General features: G+C 48.6%; 2 protein-coding genes across 2 annotated transcripts; both read left to right on the plus strand.

Moving 5' to 3' along the window:
• The first annotated feature begins 3,694 nt into the window (after positions 1 to 3,694).
• On the plus strand, positions 3,695 to 5,658 carry LOC117862013 (CBL-interacting protein kinase 6). The gene has a single exon (XM_034745523.2). It carries the CDS (start codon positions 4,082 to 4,084, stop codon positions 5,435 to 5,437), a length of 1,356 nt encoding a protein of 451 aa, XP_034601414.1. The 5' UTR covers positions 3,695 to 4,081; the 3' UTR covers positions 5,438 to 5,658.
• Positions 5,659 to 15,789: 10,131 nt separating this feature from the next.
• On the plus strand, positions 15,790 to 16,625 carry LOC117860567 (uncharacterized). The gene is made up of 3 exons (XM_034743888.1): positions 15,790 to 15,948; positions 16,049 to 16,186; positions 16,294 to 16,625. Exons 1-3 carry the CDS (start codon positions 15,853 to 15,855, stop codon positions 16,408 to 16,410), a joined length of 351 nt encoding a protein of 116 aa, XP_034599779.1. The 5' UTR covers positions 15,790 to 15,852; the 3' UTR covers positions 16,411 to 16,625.
• The last annotated feature ends 638 nt before the right edge of the window (positions 16,626 to 17,263 follow it).

Here is a 17,263-nt window from a genome sequence, read left to right on the forward strand (position 1 = left end):
AGCCATAGCAACGGAACAGGCTGTGGGGTGATCACTGATCACGTCACCTCGTGCACGAGCCTCTGTTTTGGTCCAAACGGCGCTGATCCGGATGGCAAAGCCGCTAATGCAGCAGTTCTTTTTTCCTGCGTCCGTGTACGGCACTTCCGCATGGGCGAACCGCCGCCGCTCGTGTGGCTGCCGCCGCTTACCGATCCATGCCGCCCGCCATGATATCCCAAGGATAACGACGGCACGAGAGGGCCGCGCAGGTGAAGGGATCGACCGCGACGCGACATCGGCCCGCCTGGTGGCGACTGGCGACATGGCGCCACGCAAAAGTACAGGACGTGGCGAGTATCGCGTCAGGCCTCTGACCCCGACGCCTTCAGCCTTGTGCGCAGGCCGCAGGGGAACACGACGCGACGAGAGCGCAGGGCGCCGGCCCACAGCGCCCCGTCTCCGGCCGTCCACCCGTCAGCCCTGCCCACCGCAGGGTAGGGGCGCACAGCGACCGCCGCGACACTTGTCGCCGGCCTAGCGGCGAGGGGCGCGCGCGTCCGGCCGCGAGCCCGCGAGAGGGAGCGGGCGGTCGGCATCGACGTCGACGCCGGGGGGCGGTAGGCGCTGCTAGCTCGGGTAACCCCTGCTACCGCTAGGGACTGACGTGCTGGTTAATGGTTAGCACGACGCCACCCCTGCCGACCTGTGTCCCACTTTCAAGGCTCCATGATATGGAATTTGGGATGAGCATTTGATCTTGTGATTATATGCTGCTACGCACAATTAATCCCTCGTTACGTTTTCCACGTGACGCACATGGAACACGCGCGTGACGGAGTCCAGCGTTTTTATCAGTCGAGTGATCCAGCAACGCTTTCGATTACCGGGTGCTCAGTATTTTGTTTCTCTGGTGATGTATCAGTGAATGGAAGGGATCGGAGCATCTTGCTAGTGCTAAGATGCTAATCGATGAAATGGCAGTGGGACCTTTTGTTGGAATCAAGGAAGCTGCAGCAGATAGGTGCAGGCGTTGTATTGCCGTGTCGTTGTCGCTGACGTGTGCGCTGCCGTTTACTGGACCTCTGGAAGCAGGGATCCTTGGCGTGTCGAATTTAGCACGACAAGAGTTGATCATCTTGTAAAGCTGGGAAAATTGGTGTTTTACATTGCTACGTGCTCCACAAATATACAAGGACCGCTCGATACAATTCGGCATTCGTGATCAGGAACTAAAGCCGAGCAACACTCCGTTTCTAAGAACGGGAGTTTGGGGATTGAAGAGGAAGCTATACAAACTGCTACTATGGGGGTGTTTGACTCCATCTTACTAAACTTTAGTTGCTAAAGTTTAGCAACTTTTAGCTGCTAAACTGCCAAACACCCTTGCTAAAATTTGCTAAAGTTGAGTTGCTAAAGTTTAGCACTTTAGCAAGTTTTTGGTTGCTAAAACTTGCTAAAAGTTGGGCTGGACAACCTATACCCCTCATTTATTGCTTGTCTCCCCCCTCATGCGCACAGCTCATTAAATGCCTTTTAGCAAGAGTATCCAAACAGCTTTTGCTAAAGTTTAGCACCTAAAGTTTAGCAACTTTTAGCAACTAAAGTTTAGCAAGAGAAACCAAACAGGCCCTATATCTCTGTTTCCCAGTAATATGGAGGTCAGAAAGGACAGAAGCAGTAAATGTGCGAACGGGAGAAAAATAAGTTGCATAGTATCATGGAACTTTTGTACACTTATTCTAAAAATAAACGCATGCACAGATGCCCACCCTACCCCTTGAACACTAAGATTGAACCCCTCGTCAAACCTTGACCCTTTATGCCAAGTACCGGTGGAAAAGTCAGCATTAGTCCCAGTTGGACAGACGCATATGTTTCGAAAATCCAACCGAGATTAATCTTTCGAGACTACCTTTAATCCCGGTTGATAGTACCAACCAGGCTAAAAAGGGCTAAAAAGGTTCAAAAACTAAACAAAAAAGTGGGCTACCACCATCCTACCTGCTCATGCCGCTTCCCCCCTTGGCTCCGCCTCGACCACCGTACCACCGAGCTCCAACTCCACCACAGAAACAATCAAAACAATTAACACTTCACAAATTGAAGCAATAAACATGCTCATCTTACATGAACATCACACAGGTGAGAACACACAACCAATCAATTCGCACAATATTCTGACTCGCAACATATGAGTTCGATTTCATTCACAACACAGCACAATCACAAATGAATCGTTCACAAACAAATCATGCATTACCACTCACAAAGGAAACATTCACCAGCTTCTCGTATCCACAAGCTCCCCCCACTCGCCATCTCGCCCGCATGCGCGCAGGGCCAGCGGTCGGCGGCTTGGGCCGGCTGGGGAGGCTGCGCGCCCGGTGGCAGCCAGTGGAGGGAGGAGAGAGTAGGAGAGGGAGGAGAGGAAGCGGTGGAGGGAGAGAGAGGTCGGTGGTGGGGAAAGGATAAGGTAGTGAGGAGAGAGATGAGGCCAGTGGGGTGATAAAGCCCGCTAGGCTAGTGCGGAGAGAGAGAGTCCATCGAAGGGAATAAAAAAAGAGGGATATAGTCCCGGTTGTTGGTTTCAACTGGGACTAAAGATCGCCATTTAATCCCGGTTGGAACCACTAACCGGGACTAAATGAGTGGCTTTAGTCCCTATCAAATTTCCTCGTTGTTCCTAACCATTGCAATCGGGATTAAAGGGGGCTCTTTAGTCCCGGTTGATATTACTAATTGGGACTAAAGAGCCCCCGTCGGAGCTAGTTTTGGACCCGGGACTAAAACTCTTTTAATCCCGGATCTAAAAACGACTGAGACTTTATAGCTGGATGGAACAGTGAAAATTAAGTAAAAAAATAAGCAACCAGCATCAACTCATTGAGCAACCTGGCTATGTCATCGTTCAACCTCATCTTGAGGTAAAGCCTGCTATGCCATGTGCATCACTTGAATGGTGGTCCCTCTAGCTCCAATCTCATCTTGAGTTCTCCCTCATCGTTTTGCAGGTCAAAAAAAATGTTCAAACTCCGCCATGTATCAGTTGAATGGTAGTAGCTCCATGGCCATTACTACATGACAGTAGTACACAATCAGCTTTGCCTAAAAGTTCCAATATTTCTTCCTCACGACTACTTAGTACGTATAAGCCTAATAGCCTATAAGGTATACGTGTGGGACCAAATTACAAAGAAGTCACAAATAAATCCATCTAAGAAACCACTTCCATAGTGTGCACAACAAGATGGTCGCTGGGTCTTATGCCTTCGTCATACTCGCATGGCTTCGCACCGCTCATCATCGACGACGGTTGTTTGCAAATTGCAACGACCTTTGTTCGACAAAAGAAGTTCGTTTGCAAATTGCAACAATCACAGGTTTCGTATGGGCTGAGAGAGAAAAAAAATCTCAGGAAGCACCAAAACTGTGGGCCGTGGACTGTAGCGTAGGCACCCGCTGCGTTAGCGTTACCGTCGCGGTTTCCGGTGTACCACGCCAACCTGGTGTGCTAGACCGTAACGGGTTTCCACCATGCCGCTCGTGGCGTAGCCGGCAGCCTAGCCCAATCAGGGCCCGTCCGTTCCGAGCCAGACGACGGTCCAGCCCTTCAATCATAGACGACGGTCCGCCCACGGCTCCAGTACACCCCTAGGGGCCCTGCCTCTGCGGCCGCCGCCCTAGCCCGCCCGTTATAAACCGGGCGCCGCATCGCCGAGCCAATCTCACACGGACTCACCACCCATCCCACTATCCCAGGCTCCCACCCTCCCACCTCGCAAGAGCCACCGCGTCGCCCGTGTCCCTGCTTCTCGCGCCTGCCCCGATCTACCGCCGTCGAGGCGAGCGCCCCCGCGCCCCCAGGGAATGCGGAGCGATGAGGCGGCGCTCAGGCACTGACGTCGCCGGCCAGCGCGAGCTGCGCGGCGGCCGCACCTGCCACCGCAAGCACGTCGAGGACGGGTAGACCCATCCCACCCTCCCTTCCCCGGCGCTAGTCGTAGGGTACAGTTTGTTCGTTTTTCTCTCTTTGGAATTTTGGATCGGAAGAAGAAATTAGTGGATCGATCGATTCGATTCGATCGAGCATTCGACCCTCATGGGTGAGGGGGACGGGGATGTGAAGGCGGGCGGGGTGCTGCAGGGCCGCTACGAGCTCGGCCGCGTCCTGGGCCACGGCAACTTCGGGCGCGTCCACACGGCCCGTGACCTGCGCACCGGGCGCAGCGTGGCGGTGAAGGTGCTGTCCAAGGACAAGGTTGTGCGCGCGGGGATGATGGAGCAGATCAAGCGCGAGATCGCCGTCATGAAGCGGGTGTCCCACCCAAACATCGTCGAGCTCCACGAGGTGATGGCCACGCGCTCCAGGATCTACCTCGCGCTCGAGCTCGTCCGCGGCGGGGAGCTCTTCGCCCGGATCGTGCGGGCCGGGCGGGTGAGGGAGGACGTTGCGCGGCGATACTTCAGGCAGCTCGTCTCCGCCGTCGACTTCTGCCACGCGCGCGGCGTGTTCCACCGCGACCTCAAGCCGGAGAACCTCCTCATCGACGAGGCGGGGAACCTCAAGGTTGTCGACTTCGGACTCAGCGCGCTCGCCGACCACACCCGCAGCGACGGCCTGCTGCACACGCTCTGCGGCACGCCGGGGTACGTCGCGCCGGAGGTGTTCAGGAACAAGGGGTACGACGGCGCCAAGGCAGACATCTGGTCGTGCGGGGTCATCCTCTACGTGCTCCTCGCCGGCTCGCTCCCGTTCCCGGAGGACAACATCGCCTCCATGTTCAAGAAGATGAGCCGCGGCGACTACCGGTGCCCGCCGTGGCTGTCCACGGAGGCGCGCAGGCTCATCCCCAGGCTGCTCGACCCCAACCCCGACACCCGCATCACCATCGCCCAGATGGTCGAGACGCCGTGGTTCAAAAAGTCGTCGTCCGTCCCGAGGCCCGTCAATGCGGCCGCCGAGCCGCCGGCCGAGCCTGCCTGCGCCGGGAAGGACGGCGGCGACAAGGACGAGCCGCCGGAGACGCTGAACGCGTTCCACCTGATCTCCCTCTCCGCGGGTTTCGACCTCTCGCCCCTGTTCGACGTCGAGGGTGGCTCCGCAAGGGGGCACCGGGAGGGCGGCATGCGGTTCGCGACGCGGGAGTCGGCGAGCGGCGTCGTCTCCCGGCTCGAGGAGGTGGCCGCCCGCGGCGGTGGGCGGATGCGGGTGACCAAGAGCGGCGCACGCGGCGTGCGGTTCGAGGGCGCGGAGCGCGGGGGGCCCAAGGGCCGCCTCGCCGTGGCCGCCGACATCTTCAGCGTGGCACCGTCCGTTCTCGTGGTCGATGTTAAGAAGGACGGCGGCGACACGCTCGAGTACCGGTCCTTCTGCAGCGACGAGCTCCGGCCGGCGCTCAAGGACATCGTCTGGGCCGCTGCCGACCCGGCGCCTGCCGCCGCCGCCGTCGTGTGACGCCGCACCGCCGCGCGCTCATTGCTCTGTATCGTAGTGCCATGATGCCATTGTTTAGTCAGTGTCAGTTCCATTTTTCACTCAAGTGATTGCTTCGCCGTTCTCGATTCGATAATGACGTGAGGTTGCTGTTTGTGGGGGCAGTAGCGAGAGGAATCTGTATCTTGATCGCTGCCTAGAGCGGCGCCTCTGCATAATTGAGTTGTTTTTGTGATTGTTTATGCTCTGCCTGCACCTGAACATTCCATGTCTTAATCTAGAACAGCATCCCTTCATCATTGATGTCTTTTTTATGTGCCAGCATTGTTTGTTTAAGCCAAAATCAGCTCAAACATGCGCCAAATTCCTCCTCGCCAGCTTTATTCTATAGTTCCTAACGCTGTACATGAAGGCATGGGCCAAAACATGGATGAACTTGAATTACTTGGTAAAGCTGCACATGAAGGAATGGAGCAAAAATTTGGATGAACTTGAATTACCTGGGGGTGGTGACTGGTGAACAGTAAGCTTGTGTTCGACTACAGCCTTGTAGCAGCTCGTCAAAATTCAGTGAGGACCAGCTGACGAAGGATGTTCAATTATGCAAGAACTGTCTCGATACACCTCTCTCGGCAATTGCCACGCGCTGCCTGACAGCGGACGATGAGAGGAGACGATCTCACCCCGGCCCGGCAGCCAGAGATCTGGCGGAAAAGGACCACGGGGACCTGAGCTCCTGCTCGTCTTCGTCTCAAAACGTGTGGCCGCGCGGTGACAGCAGGATGGATACCGTATCGCCGCTGGTGGCCGTGGTGTCCGCCTGTCTGGTCTCTCTTTCCTCCGGCGACCTCCCCGTCGCTGTCGCCGAGAAAATGCTCCGGCGGGGACGAAACTTCTTCGGGCAAGATCACGTTTTTACCACAAATCGGGGAAGGGTAGCTGTAGCTGAGCGCGGCACGCAACTGAAACTTCAGCTGATGCATGGATCCACTGACGGGCTTCCTCTGTGGCTCTGTCAGATCCCATCATCGGCCACAGTGATTCAGTGAATCCAATGAGCTCGTAGTACGTTTCGACCGTGGCACCGTGTCGCAATGGCGTGTGCCAGTGTTGCCCTGGACGTCGACAAGTGTTCACTGGTCCAGTCCAAAGGACGGATTGCAGCAGGAGCACGGTTAGTGTGGCTGAACCATCCTTGCGTTCGTGTGGCGGCTCGAGATTGGCCGGGATGTGCGTAGGGCGGTACAATAATTGCCGATTATGTCTGCTGTTGTAGCCCTCTGAATCACTGTTCAACCTTTAGAGAATTGCTTTCAGAACTTCACTTTGCTTCAAGCTGAAACAGTGTTAGTGTTGCTAGACCTAGACGCTTGGAGATGACCAGAGGCCGAGAGGGCGACTGAAATGACATTGCGTCTGTCAACTGGTATGAATGGCTAATCTGGGGGTTGCTTTTTAATCTAGCAAAGAGAAGCAGGGGAACAGACCAGTGCTGTGCTCTGCAGGTGTAGCATGTGCACGAGCCATCTCAGGGTATCTCCGATTTCGTTTCTGCCACCGGATTCAGACAAACCCCCGAAATGGATACGGTTTCTTGCAGTCGTATCCCTTCATCTGGTTTAATACTAGAGAAGTTCTCTTGTTCTTGTGATTGTTTATTGGAGCTACCTAACACGTCAGGGCACTGACCACCGCTGGTTCAGGAAACAAACAAATGCAGGCAGGCAGTGGCGAACTCACGCACTGCAAGCCGTTCCCTTTTATTTATTCATTTGTTTTGTGAAATTGGCATACGATTTAAGTCTCGTGCGCAACGACAGCGTTTTTAAATAATCCACCATCATGTTTGCAATGTGTACCAAACACCTAATGATACGCTCCATAATCTATTAGGCAAATTAAGCATTATATTTTGCTGAGCATCCCTTGTACTTGTGCTAAAAAATCCCATGGCAACGTTGTTGTTTAGTTATGACTGATGAGTGGTCTGAAATTTCATTGAGAAATTTTGCTTGCAGGCGCAGGAGACTAGGAGAGGATAGTCTTCCTTTTGTTTTTGGGAAGGCAAAGTTCTGTGTGTAGTGCTGTGTGTTTCTTCGTGTTTATTAATGTTGTGGTCTCTTCTTCTTAATACGTGCTAGGCATATCTTGAAAAAAAGAAAAAGGCAAAGTCCCATAAACTCCATAGCTTCCTTTTGATCCAGCACGTCACAAGACAGAAGAAAAAAGTTGGATTCCTGAGGTGATGTTTGAACGATCCGGGTCGACAGGAATCAGGTCGGAGCCGGATGCGGTTCAGAGAAACGTCCTGTAGCCTTATCTCCGTCCATGTGGCCAACCAGCCAGCTCAAATGCATCAAGAAGCTCACCACCTATCTGCGTTAGCGTTATACTGTGGCAACATGCCCCTGCAAAACAGAACAAGCGTCGAACCATTTGACAGGCACGAAGAAGATACGAGCAGCAATAATGCCATTAAGAAAACGATCACAAGACAAGCAACGCAAGCTAAGCTCCCAGATGCACTCCCCTGCACTCATGATGCGTGTATCTCGCCAGCAGAATCTTTAACAGCCATACCCTCTGCTTCGTGTTTCAATCCTGCGCTAGCAAAGAAAGACACTGGATAATCAGCCTTGATCGTTAACTCAAAAACAGTAGCTAATTGCTGCCCTAATGGTAGCTTTGTCTGGTCGCTTTTCTCTGAATTTTTTGTGGTCACCTCCAATTATTGCGCTTAAAGAAAACTGTACAATTATTGTACTTCGGGTGTCCATGTGTCATCTCCTTACCCGTGCAGACTTCATGGCGTCACCTGCTGTGGAATGGGACATTGGACACCGTGGCTCGTGATCGCTTTCAGCATTGGATGTCTGCTGGTTCTTGCAGCGGAATCAGACGCGAATGAGGCAGGGAGCCAGGGAGGGAGATGCAGCTGAGCCTGAGAAGATGCGGGCACAGTGCACATGGACGTGGACGTGGACGTGGATGGGTAGCGAGGTGTGTGGGTTCCCGTTTCTCCCGGGTTGGCTGGCTCGTCGTAGATGCGAAGAGCGGATGGGCACACGACATGCAGATAACGGACGTGGGGCATGACCATGATTGTCGCCAATAATGCTCGGGTTTTAGTGTTTGTTTTCTTTTCCCCGCGGGCCACAGCGATTTTTCAGGCCATGGATGCGTGTTTCACAGCACGCATCTTCGCCGCAGGATTTTCGAGTGGTAAAAACGGATGCTGCCATTCGTGTCTCGGGGACAAGCTTCAGTTGGTTCGACTGGACTTATAAGCTGGCTGAAAAGCTGAAACGGTTAATTTATTGTGAGAGAAAAATACTGTTCGGTGGCTGATAAGTCGGCTGATAAGCTGAAACGAACAGGCTGAAGGTTCATAGTCTAGATCCCATAATAACTGCATATCTCCCATTTTCTGCTGAGATGTAAAAGATAACCTGCAGTTTTCTCATGCACAATGAGCAGTGCCAGATGTTTAGAATTCAAAATTCAAACAGAGGGGACCGGATTTCAAATTAGAGGCAATATAAATCTGTAACTCGGCTCACTTCTGGGCTCAGGCCTAAGTACAAAGGGCTGGGCCTGGCTTGTTGGCTCCGATCTGCGACAAATGGGCCTCGTGACAAGCTTTTGGCACAGCTCGCTCGCTTTTTAACGAATTCAAAACAAGCGAGGCATTTCCACAGCCCATTCTATCTAATACGACCCACCAGTTCGGTATAATTTTTTCTAATTTCCATGGTCCACGGCGGGCGCAAAGCCGTTGCTTGGGGGTGCATGTATGTACATTTTTTGAGCTTAGGCCTTGCTTCCCATATTTTATATTACTAAACGGAAGATCCTACCCGTTTACGTTAAAAAAATAAAATATAATAATTTCGTGGTCCACTCTATGGAGATACTACGAATTTCATCCAAGATTCCTATGATAAAAAGTAGCACAAAAACGTATTGAAAGGTCGTACCACGGTCCAGCGAGGAACACATCTCAGAAACATCTGAAAAGAAAGAAAAGGAAAGGTTATACCACAAAAGAAGAAAAACATGCTTCTTGAAATGGCTGCTAATTACTACATCTGTCCGTTCTGTAAAAGGTCGTTTAACCCTCTATATATCTCGCTTGAGAGCTCTTGTAAAAGATAAATGTTGAAAACTCAAACTGTAGGGTTTATCAAACTATGAATTTCTTTTCTAGGGATTTGTAAAATCGACAAAGAACATTTTGTATATCTTAGAAATTATTATTCTTCTAAAAAATATCTTAGAACTTTATACAAAGTTAATGGTCTTTCAAATATGAGAAAAACTATGAAACCCACCTAGACAAAAGAGGTAATCATATATTTAACCCCAACAAAGAAAAAACTTACATATCATTTTCTTAATATTCTTACGTAACCTAACCTAATTTTCAATAGTTATTTACATTCAACTAACAACTACTGAAAAATTGACACGTGTATTTTGCACAATAACTAAAAAGACACTTTGTAATCAACCTTGATTGATGCTTTGATTTACTAGATTAGCGAATTAAATATACTATGTTGAACGCCATAAAAGCCACTCAATATCATGGTTAATTTGGCTCTCTCGTGGGTTTTTCTTTTCTTATGGCTGAGCAAACTCTCCATCGTCATATATGCATACTCCATAAATGTTAAGAGTTGGCACTAGATAGGCTCGTAGAATTATGCCTGATTCGTCCATATCTACTCTTTAACAATAATAACTATATACAATACATGGACATATGACATAATTGGTGAGTATAGTGCTCAAATATGTTAGCATGACTTTTAACTTAAAGCAATATGTTAGCATGACTTTTAACTAAAAGCATGATTTATCGTTGTCGTTCAGTCATTGGACCATACTATAAAAAATAATATCCAATTCTTCCTCTTACAAAAGTCGCCAGACGTGTCCAAATGATGTACTCACGATGGTCTGCGCAGTTAAATGTGGACCTCCTGATATCAACCAATCTGCAGACGAGTATCTCTAGCCGATGGATGAGTATGATGAGAGGGCATCCCGAGATATACTTCCTTTCCCACTAGAGAACCCTATTCCCCATATCCAAAGTTAGCAACATGATAGCAAGATATCTCCGAGATAGAGCTGCGCGGTCAAGGGATGAGGCCCTAACCCTAGCGCCGTATGTGGTGGGATCAGGAAAGCAGGAAAAGATGGGCGCAGGAAGGAGGACCATGTCTCCGGCTCTATATAATGCGGCACAAACCCCGGCCATAGCCTCACCACACAACGAAGCAGATCTGCAGCACACACAGATCTGAGCCTCAGCCCCCTTCGTCTTCAAGTCCGGCCGATCTCCCGGTCGGCTTCTGCACGAACTTTCTCCCTCACGATGCATGGTTTGTTTTGCGAGTGGTTTTGCGGCGGTGGCGGCGGTGGTTTCCCTGGCTAACTGACAGAAGAGAGTGAGCACGCAGCGGTCAGACTGCATCGATCCGATCTGCAATCGAGACGGCACACGTACGAATGATGCAGCTGCTGCTGCGTGCTCACTTCTCTCTCTGTCAGTCCTCTCCGGCCTCTCCCTGCTGTTGCTGTTGCTGCAAGTTGCAGGCTCAGGCTTTACTGCGACGGGACAAGAAGGGTTTGCAGGACGGCGGTGGCGAGATAAGGCCGGTTTGGGCGGGGTCTCGTCCTTATCTTGCACTCCGGCTGCCCTACGTCTCTCCGCCCGAGGAGGGGCGAGTCGGAGCGGTGGCGCAGTTGGACCCGTACTTTGGAGCAAGGTACGTGTCGGCTATCCGTGTGCAACCCCGCTGCGCGCATGCCCGGCCGTTTCTCCCTGCCTTTTGCTTGCGCTTTCCTTTCACGCCGCAGGCCCCCGTGTCTCGGCCTCCCAAGGTCGAGGGAACCGGGGGGGACACGCCTCGGGGAAGGAGACGACGCCCCCGCGCGTGATAGATTTGATTAAACTGATCTCGCCGATCTCACCGCTGGCTCGGCTTTCCTTGCACGCGCGCGCGTAGCCGAAACGACCTCGCACTGTTCCGGCCGGTCCCGTCGCCTCCATCGATCTTTGCTACCTACGTCATTGTTCTCATGTCTGTGACTCCATTAGCTTCGAGATCTGTCGGTAACTTGATAAAATCCCCGAGATCTGATGTTTATTTCTCTGACCTACTGGTCGTTTACTTTTTCTCCCTCATCTGAAATGTTCTGTTTGCAGTATTAGCTAGTAGTGCCATATGACTGCCATCATCATCTCATGTGTGCAGGTAGGTTTTTTGGGGGGTTGCCATGGTGGTGCCGGCTCGTGCAGGAGGTAGATCTGCCTGCCCGGAAGAGGAAGGAGCATCAGTGCGTTTGCCTTCCAGATCTGGAAGCTGCTGTACGTGCTTACGTAAGCGTACTTGCAGATCTTACCATGTATTCTTCTTCCCAGGTGATCATTTTTCGTGTTTGTTTTCTAACTGTTCCATTTCTGACAGTGCCTAATTTGAGGTACTGATGGATGGTGCTAAATTCTTTTTGAGTGTTAGTAACTTGCCAAGCAGGGGTGAATGAATTCAATTAGCCAACTAATATCCTGATATTGAAATTGACCGTTATGCATAGATAAGTGCATCTTTTGGTTTAACACACGAATATCTTTTCAGATCGCTTATGTATGTTTGTGCTATTGTTTTCTCTAATGAAGATGGCACAATATTAAGACCATCAATTTATTCTGATCCATCAGAAAAAGCAACAATCTAATACAGATAATTCGGTCAAGATTCTTATTTTATGGGTCTCGTCGTACCATGATTTTTCTTGTGTTTGCCTATGGCTAGTTGTATTTGTACATAAACTTCTTTGCAGATGCATTTATGTGAAACACATTCAGGACCTAGCTCGGTAACTATATTAGAGGTTCACGTACTGTGTGATGATTAAGAGGCTCGATTGTTCTTTCATGTGCAGGGTGTCCTAATAATTCTGGATCCGTGTCCCAATTTTTTCCTGCACCAAATAGTTGTGGCATGAAATATCCTCTCACTCATAATACAGCTTCTTTAAAAAGCTGTTTTTTTATCATTCACAGTGCATTTGAACAAAATATACAATGGAAGATCCATTACAATTTTATGTAGTCATATCAGTTCCAGAGACCTAGAAGTGTTCTGCAAAGGCTGAGATGTTTTACCAAAACAAGATAATTGGTGCAATTTTATGTGTGTTCCTACGGCTACAACTTTTTGAACCCATCCACTAACACGAATGATGAATATGGAATAACATGCTTAATTCACCCATAAATAATTTCAAAGCCATGTACACACATATTTGGTCATTGACAGGATAGATTAATTGCAATGGTCATAATTGGTACCTTACATTAGTCCTTTTTATGTATAGTTCTTATCTAATATTGTTATATATTGAATAGGTTCTGTGAATTTCTTAGCTTTTTCTGTGAGGGTTCCTAAATTATTACTTAATCAATTAAATCTAGATCGTCCAGATCGACTGCTCTACAGCCATATATACCTATTGCTCAAAATCTCAAATACATGTCATGTTGTTTTCACTTATTGTCGCTCTCGTTAATCCCAGTAAATCATTTTACCAGGATGTAATTAATCTAGTTCATTAAAGCTCGAACTTATACACTTCCAGTGCTGTCTTTGTATGGCTTTGGAATCTCCCATTTAAAGGAATCTGCAAATGTTCCTTACACAGATTTTTTCCTTGTATGCTGTGGTTTTTAATAATACTAGCACTATATGAATACAAGAAGAGATACTAACAATTGCTACCAGCTGTGGATCGCCACTTGTATGTCTCCCCCCAAGCTTATCCATATGGCCAGAACTGAACTGGCACACCCTTCCTGAACATGGTTCCTGCTGGGCACGTGTTGCCAATGTTTGGACATCTGGAGATAAAACTCTGATTGCATGAAGTCATGAATCAGGAGTCAGGATCCACCACGCCTTTCTCTGGTCCCTAGATATATATCAACATATGAAACGTGCATGCTATCCAGCGTTGTAATGATAGCTCCTGTTATCATTCAAATAAGGAGGTGTTTGTGTTTGGTTCCACGGACTAAAGTTTAGTTCCAGTCATATCGAATGTTTAGATACTAATTAGGAGAATTAAATATGAGCTAATTATAAAACCAATTGTACAAATGGAGACTAATTCACGAGACGAATCTATTAAGCCTAATTAGTCCATGATTTGACAATGTGATATTAAGCCTAATTAGTCCATGATTTGACAATGTGATGTTACAGTAAATATGTGCTAATTATGAATTAATTAGGCTTAATAGATTCGTCTCACGAATTAGGTTCCATCTGTGCAATTGGTTTTGTAATTAGTCTATATTTAATACTAATTAGTATCTAAACATTCGATGTGATAGGGACTAAACTTTAGTCCGTGGAATCAAACACCCCCTAACCTTTTTGAAATTTTGAATACTAGCTAAGCTTGTTTTGGTAGGTTCATTTAGTTAATTCTTCGGTGAAGTCTCTAATCCCTCAAACTCTTCAATATTATGTAGACAAAGCTGTTAGCTACCTCAATTGTTAAGATTTACGCCTTTTTTTTAACAATCACAGCAGTATTTCTTTAATTAATTCTTCATTTTTTATTTTTGACATATTGTTAATGTTACCTCCAGATTATATGATGTATAGCAATAATAATTGTTTGTACATGAACACATCTACTTGGACATAGAAAGTAGTATATGTTTTTACTCCCTCTTATGTTTTAATTAGTTAGAAGTTTTTGCTGTTAGATTACTCTCGGATACCAAATTAATCATCATTTAGTTATTCTCATTTCACTAGATAAGCTAGGTGTCATATATAGTTTCATTGGTTTAATTAGTTAGTTGTACAGGTCCTATTGTAGTATCCTGTGCATCCATAGGGTCTAAAAAATTTAATCGTTTCCCAGAGATGCCAAGTGCTGATAAAACTGTATCTGTTTCACGTGTAACTAGGTAAAAAGAAACACTGTTGATAATTTATAGAAACCCTAAGTTAATTAAAAGTGTTGAGTTTACAAGATCAGGCCACTGTTGGCCCATTTAACCATAAAGCCGGTCGGTCCCCTCACAGTATTATGCTCATACACAATCACAAGTCCTAGCTAACTCCTAACGTCATTTAGGACCACGATCGAAGTATGCAAGAATCTTTTCCTTTTGTTGACTGTATTGGTTATTCAATTGTATCTCGTTTGAAAGCATAGCCAGTGCATGCTATGTTATGGTTGTATCCACTACAGGCAGGAGACTGTAACATCTCTCTAATGACTGCCTCAACAAGTTCTGTTCCGGAACCTAGCTAAATCATTATGGACGTACTCTGATGAAGGCTTTATATGTATGAGTAGTTCGTTCAGCTTGGGTTCGTATACGAAATAAACGAATAACTAGGGAAATGACTTGAAAGGTCCAGATGACCTGAGATTCTGAGCTTTCCAATTTCATTTTCATGCATGTTCATGCCATCCATATTCTACATATGTACAATAAAGTGGATCTCAGAGCGTTTTGTTTGTACCTGTAAAGTGCTGAGATCCATCCATCCGTCCATGCCCACAGCGGAATGGACATGCATCACCCGGATAGGCATGTCATTGTCAGCTGTGTTTAAAGACGATCTCTGATCTGCTTCCGAGCGAGGATGTCTGTACTTCTTCCACTTTATGCTAAGAAATCAACGCAAGACGATCTCTGATCTGCTTCCGGCGAGCCGCGATATTTTGATGCAGCAGGCCGGCCAGAGATGTCGAGACGAGCTCGCGTCATTTGTCTCCTGGCGCTCGTCTTCCTTTGCGTGGATATATTCGATCGGTCGTCGTCCCCGGTTGTTGGCTGCATGCATGAATGAGGAGGGGACTGCATTACTGATGTCGTAGTAGCTACTGTAGACTGTTGTAGTGAGGAATGACTAAAACGCCTGTCGTTGTACTGGTTTTCTTTTTTTCATTGAGGGAATCCTGTTGTTGTGTAATGTTCATTTCCTTTCTAAATTGGATTTTCTTTTTTGAGATTTGTATTGTCAATTGTCAGGATTCACATGGACTCTTGTGTAAATTCGTGTGGGGAATGCAGTACTGTATAACATCAGAAGAGTTAACGGCTTGGAATTTTTTTTTAGGGTAACGGCTTGGCATTTATGCAGAAGAAAATCGTTGACCTAAAAATCATGCCATAACACTGTACTTGGACGGCCCATCGCGAGGCCAGTAAACACTGGCAGGCCCTAACTCGCATCCCCCTCCCGCTTCTCTGGGCCGCACGCCCGGCATGGCAGCACCGTCTCCAAAGCCCACAGAGTGTCCTGCCCGTTTCCACCTCGGGCCGGCCCACCCGTGTCCTTTCCCCTCCCGCAAGCGAAAGCCCCCGAACAAATCCCCGCACACCCCCGCAGCCGACGATGTCCACCGCCGCGGACTCCGACGCCGACTACCACAGCTCCGACGGATCCGTCATGCCCGACGTCCTCGCCAAGGGCCGGGAGGCCTGCTACAAGGTATAGCCCTCAACCCCGTCCCCGCGCCCCTCCCTCCCCTGAACCCTCTCCTTCCTCGCCGGCTTTCCGCTGCTGACGGGAGGCGCGCCCTCCTCCGCAGGCACGGGACGCCTTCTACGCGTGCGTGGAGAAGCACGCGGACAAGAAGCCCACCGAGATCGCCACCATGGGGCTCCTCTACCCCGCCGACTGCAAGAAGTCCCGCGCCAACTTCGTCAGCAACTGCCGCCCCACCTGGGTAAGCACTGGATTCCGCGCCGCCGCCGTCGGCGCATAGCCCCTGCACGATTTCATGCGCTTCATGCTTTCTCTTGTTGGCACTTGGTTAAATCGGTGATTGCGCAGGTGAAGCACTTCGACCGGCAGTACTGCGCCAAGAAGCGGGTTCAGAGGCTGCTCGACGGCGACGAGGACCGACGGGGTCCCATCTCGCTTCCCCAGCCCTACACTTTCAAGCAATAGGTAGTCGTTTCTGCGGTTCTGATATTGGTATTGAGCTGAATTGGATCAAGTACTATTTTGGTATCCAGATGCTATAGGTTTCAGGCTTGATATCGTTTAGATCGATGCTTATGTGATGTGTAGCAGTACATTGCTCCGAATGTTAATGGATAAACGAATTTGTATGTGAATTCCTCAATATCAAGATATCCCTACTTGGCATGTGAGTTGCAATACTTTTCTTCTCACGGCATGCAGGTTGCCGGAATCTTTATTGAACCCTTTGTTCTTTCATGCCTTATTTCAACTGATCTCCAGGTTGCCAGAAACCAGAATGCCAGTTACCATCTTTAGCTAAAATCTGTTAACTCAATTGGTGATATTTCTGTCTAGCATCCACAAAGCATTATCTGCTAAAATATGATTTCATAGTTGCGGAAGTTCCTTTGATAGTATCGAGATTCTGTTTTGTCCTGTGAAATAAGGTAATTACAAACATTCCCTAAAAAAATACAATAACCAAAATTTCTGTTTATATTAGGGAAAATTGCCTCTATAGCACTACTGGTGAACCATTTTGCAAACATACACCTCTCAAATTTGAGCTACTATTTTAGCACCAGTTAGTTCTTCATTTTTGTGTCGTCTACCACTATACCGTAGGATAAAAAATCAACCGCTCAGATGAGATTTAATCCTTCTACCGTTAGCCTCTTCCTGTCTCTGTCACGCACTAATGCTCTGCCAGACCATGCCTTCTCCTGAACTCTGGCCACTGCTCCACCTCTTCCTCCCTCAACTGGTCCGCCGTCCACCTACAAGTCGATTCATCCCTAGATCGACCCATTCCGGAGATCAGAGTGTTCCTCCTTGA

This window comes from Setaria viridis, chromosome 6 (genome assembly GCF_005286985.2).
Source record: "Setaria viridis chromosome 6, Setaria_viridis_v4.0, whole genome shotgun sequence".
Taxonomy (NCBI): domain Eukaryota; kingdom Viridiplantae; phylum Streptophyta; class Magnoliopsida; order Poales; family Poaceae; genus Setaria; species Setaria viridis.

What these genes read in the sequence shown, in the direction of transcription:
- LOC117860567 (XM_034743888.1), top strand. Translation starts at nt 15,853, where the DNA reads ATGTCCACCGCCGCGGACTCCGACGCCGACTACCACAGCTCCGACGGA. An exon ending in GCCGGGAGGCCTGCTACAAG is followed by an intron (nt 15,949 to 16,048) that starts GTATAGCCCTCA and finishes CCTCCTCCGCAG; the next exon opens with GCACGGGACGCCTTCTACGC. An exon ending in GCAACTGCCGCCCCACCTGG is followed by an intron (nt 16,187 to 16,293) that starts GTAAGCACTGGA and finishes GTGATTGCGCAG; the next exon opens with GTGAAGCACTTCGACCGGCA.
- LOC117862013 (XM_034745523.2), top strand. Translation starts at nt 4,082, where the DNA reads ATGGGTGAGGGGGACGGGGATGTGAAGGCGGGCGGGGTGCTGCAGGGC.